The sequence below is a fragment of the Amaranthus tricolor genome, chromosome 16 (genome assembly GCF_026212465.1).
Source record: "Amaranthus tricolor cultivar Red isolate AtriRed21 chromosome 16, ASM2621246v1, whole genome shotgun sequence".
Taxonomy (NCBI): domain Eukaryota; kingdom Viridiplantae; phylum Streptophyta; class Magnoliopsida; order Caryophyllales; family Amaranthaceae; genus Amaranthus; species Amaranthus tricolor.
In genome coordinates this window covers 19,070,199-19,074,153 of record NC_080062.1, presented here as the reverse complement: position 1 = coordinate 19,074,153, position 3,955 = coordinate 19,070,199, and the positions used below count along the sequence as shown (strand labels likewise).

Sequence of the window (3,955 nt, the reverse complement as noted above, 5' to 3'; positions counted from 1 at the left end):
AGATAGAGGTATACAAGGGCTTTTTTACTTGCTTTCAAGTTACACTTTAAAGGATGGCTTTAGGAAGATAGATGGGGAAAATGTTGTTGTTGAGTTACATAATGCAGTAATTCAGATGAGGACAGTGAATGTGTATGTGCTTCATAAATATCCAACTTCAGCACTCCCTGTAACTGATCTTGATAAAGGACCACTTGGTTAACCAAAGGTCCAGCCCAAAAAGTTAACCCCTAAAAGAAGTACTAATATAGCATTGAGGAGAAGTCCTAGGACAAATTTACCAACAACCACTACTACCAAAAAGGCATTTATGCCTGATACTAAAGTTGACCACCCTCTTGAGCCTGAAATTCATTCTGATTTTGTAGATAAATCCGTAGAGGGGAGTGCATCTGGTAATAGTAGTTCAGAAGATGAGAATTATGAAGTAGGCTTTGATGATAGTGTGAGTAGTGAGGATGAGTTAGAGGATATTGATTTAGTGGAAGAGTTAGTAGATGTTGAAGGATCCAGTGATGAAGAGTTTATAGCTGCTAGACACAAGTTTAGAGGGGAAATTTCTAAACTTGTCAATTCTTTAGAAAGAGTACAAAGAGAGGCTGCTTAGGATACGCAAGGAGCTCAACAAACAGATCTAGAAAATGATGTTAGGGAAGGAAATGTAAACTCTGATTCTGGGGACAGTTCAGATGATGTTGAGACACCTCCTAGTTCAGATTAAAGGTTTTTTTGGTGATAAGAGCAGGTTAAGAAAAAGAGATCCTTTAATTGGAGATAATACAGATTTTAAGTGCTTTGAATGGGTTATTGGGCAAAGGTTCACCTCTAGGCAAAGCTTCAAGAATGTTGTGGCAAAGTATGGGATATTACAAGGAAGTAATATCACAATAACCTCTAGTAATAATCATAGAAAACAAAATATCATTATGAAATGTGTCTCAAGATGCAAATTTTATTTGTATGGTGGATGGGATTCAAGGAGAGTTGTGTATGTTGTTAAATCAGTTGATGGTGAGCATAACTGTTCAAGAAACATGAAAAAGAACAGGCAAATGAAATCCAGATGGGTAGCAGACCAATTTTTAGAGGTGTTCAAGGTTCGACCACATTGGCAAGCTAAAGAAATAATGGCTACGATTAAGAAAACTTTTAGTGTTCTTGTTAATAAGGATTTTGCTTATAGAGTCATGTATCATACACATCGAATGCTTCATGGTAGTATGCTAGAGCACTACACCAAGCTTGGTAGTAACATTGAGGCTCTAAAACACATTAACCCACAAAGCTTAGTGAAACTTGTCAATAATCCTACGAGAGTTGATAATGCTAATGTTTCTCAAAGACTACATATGTGTTTTGAGGGGTTGAAACATGGATGGTTAGAGGGATACAGGAAGGTTATTTGTATCGATGCATGCTTCCTAAAGACCTTTTTAGGTGGTCAACTACTAAGTGCCATTGGGAGAGACCACAATGATCAAATGTACCCAATATCATGGGCCGTTGTAGAGGGTGAAAACAATGAAAGATGGGAATGGTTTCTATAGAATCTTTAGATTTTTCTCAACTTAGGTGATGAGAATGACTTGGTTATTAAATCATATGAACACCAGGTTAGTCGAGTATAGTTAGTTGTATTCTGTCAGTTATTTTTTACATAATTGTTATATTTTGTCATTTATTCTTACACAAATGTTATTTTAGGCAATATTAAATGGTGTTGATAAAGTGTTCCCTAAAGCTGAACACAGACATTGTGCTAGACACATTTACGCTCATTGGCACAAGTCATTCAAGGGTGAGGAGTTGAAGCTTCTGTTTTGGAAGGCAATTAAAGCATACAATAAGGCTGATTTTGAAGATGCTTAAGTGGAGATGGAGAAAATATTACCAGCAGTTGTGGATGGTTTCAAGAGGTACAACCCTGCTTGTTTTTGTAGGGCATATATGTCATCCACAACCAAAGTTGATGTCATTGTGAATAACATGGTAAAAACATTTAACGGATATATTATCATTGCTCAAACAAAACACATTATGCACATGTTGGAAGACATTAGAACACAAGTCATGCAACGGTTATATATTAAAAAGGAGATGTTAACAAGTGGAAAGGTGATTATGGTCCTAGAGTTATAGCCAGACTAGAAAAGGAGAAAGAGAAAGCTAGGAATTGTGATGCTATCCCTTCAACTGATATGATCTTTCAGTGTAGCCATTATTTGGGTGAAGTTATGACTGTCAATTTAGAAAGTACGACCTACACATGTCAAAAGTGGGATTTGACAGGGATTCCATGTCGACATGGTATTGCTTGTATTTCTTTTGTTCGTAAAACTCCCGACGATTACATTGATCCTTTGTACAAAAAGGATAACTATTTGCGGGCATATGCTTATTCTATTCCACCAGTGGAAGGGCCTCGATTATGGCCTAGAACAGATCTTACACTCACACCTCCACCTATTAAAATAGGGCCTGATAGACCTCGCTTGAATAGGAGGAAAGATCCCCATGAAAGCCCAAAAAAGGTAGGAAGACCGAGTAGGCACGGTATGGAAATGACTTGTGGCATTTGCAAGGTTAAAGGTCACAACAAACGGAAATGTCCAAACAAGGATGCCAACTAATGATGAACCACCACAACCTTCACGCAAGCGGGGCAGACCAAGAAAGGCATCATCCTCTACAACAATCCCGGAGAATGTACAAGAAAGAGGAGCTCAAACAACAAGAATAGGTTGAAATGCAAGGTGAATCCATAGTGGTGTAGGGTCTAGAGGGGGAAGATCCGGATAAGTAGGGTGCAAAGATGGTAGGACATCCACATTCGAAGTAAGCATCTTATTTTACATAATGAACCATCTTATTTGTATATAACGATGACTTAATTGTATTGAATTGTTTAGGTTCCAGGAACAAGCTCAATCCCTCAAGCATCAACTGAACAAACTCAAGCATCAATTCAATCAACTCAAGCATCAGTTAACTAATGCTGTAATTTAACGGGTCTTTTTTGAATTACAATGTACTGCCATAGGTAGTTTTGCTGTAATGTAATGGGTCTGTTTTGAATTGTTTTGTTTTAAAACAATGTACTGGTAGAACAATATTCTGTTTTGATTCGTTATCACTGGTTTTAAATTGTTTTGTGAAATGGTGCTTTGAAACAATGAGATAACAGAACAATATCCTGGTGGAAGGTTCATGTTATTTTGTAAATGTATTACAATGAAGATGAAGAACTTATTAGGTTAAGAACGAATGTAAAAATGAGACGAATGTTGTCTTTTTATTGAATAAATGAAACGTTTACCCTTTATTTGCAGATGGCCAAAAGGTTGGCTTTTTAGAAACAACTTTTCCTAAAATATATATGTATTTTAGTTTTCATTTAACCATTAATAAATATATTTTATAGAAAAAATTAAGGATAAAAATTAGAATATAATAAACACTCATTTTTTTTTCCTCTTTCAGTAGTTAAGGCAAGTCATTGAAAAATAACTATAACAAGATTCTAAGGATATTAAGAAAAAGTTTAAGGCTATTTTTTTGAAGTTTAAATCTATTTTTAGATGTTTATAAATTAGTAATTTTTTATATATTAGCTAGTTTAGCAAGCCCAAGCTGAGGGAGCAAGATTAATGGCTAATTAATATATATATTTTTTTTTTGGTTAACTAAAGAAAAGATTGGTAACAAAAAATACAAAGAATTTTAATAATATTAAATGTGTTGCTATAGCTTTTTATAAGGTGATTTATACAAATGACCCTTGAGGGGTATTTATATGCCTTTGGAGGTTTTTATATATTTTAAATCTCTTTAATGAAGGGTTAAGATTATGCAACATGTCCTTATTTAGAAATTCTAAATAAAATCTATATTGAAGGTATTTTCTAATAAATATCTAATTAGATTAGATATTTAGATTTGTGTCTTAAGAATTATG

At 34.6% G+C, this 3,955-nt stretch overlaps 1 protein-coding gene across 1 annotated transcript; it reads left to right on the top strand.

Moving 5' to 3' along the window:
- The first annotated feature begins 689 nt into the window (after positions 1-689).
- LOC130802598 (uncharacterized) lies at positions 690-1,869 on the top strand. Its single transcript, XM_057666606.1, has 3 exons — positions 690-1,512; positions 1,573-1,613; positions 1,705-1,869. Exons 1-3 carry the CDS (start codon positions 690-692, stop codon positions 1,867-1,869), a joined length of 1,029 nt encoding a protein of 342 aa, XP_057522589.1.
- Positions 1,870-3,955: the final 2,086 nt, after the last annotated feature.

Bases quoted from the DNA above. Each gene is read 5' to 3' on its own strand.
- LOC130802598 (XM_057666606.1), top strand. From the start codon at position 690: ATGATGTTGAGACACCTCCTAGTTCAGATTAAAGGTTTTTTTGGTGAT. The intron at 1,513-1,572 runs GTGAAAACAATG...TTCTCAACTTAG, and splicing joins ATCATGGGCCGTTGTAGAGG to GTGATGAGAATGACTTGGTT. The intron at 1,614-1,704 runs GTTAGTCGAGTA...ATGTTATTTTAG, and splicing joins TTAAATCATATGAACACCAG to GCAATATTAAATGGTGTTGA.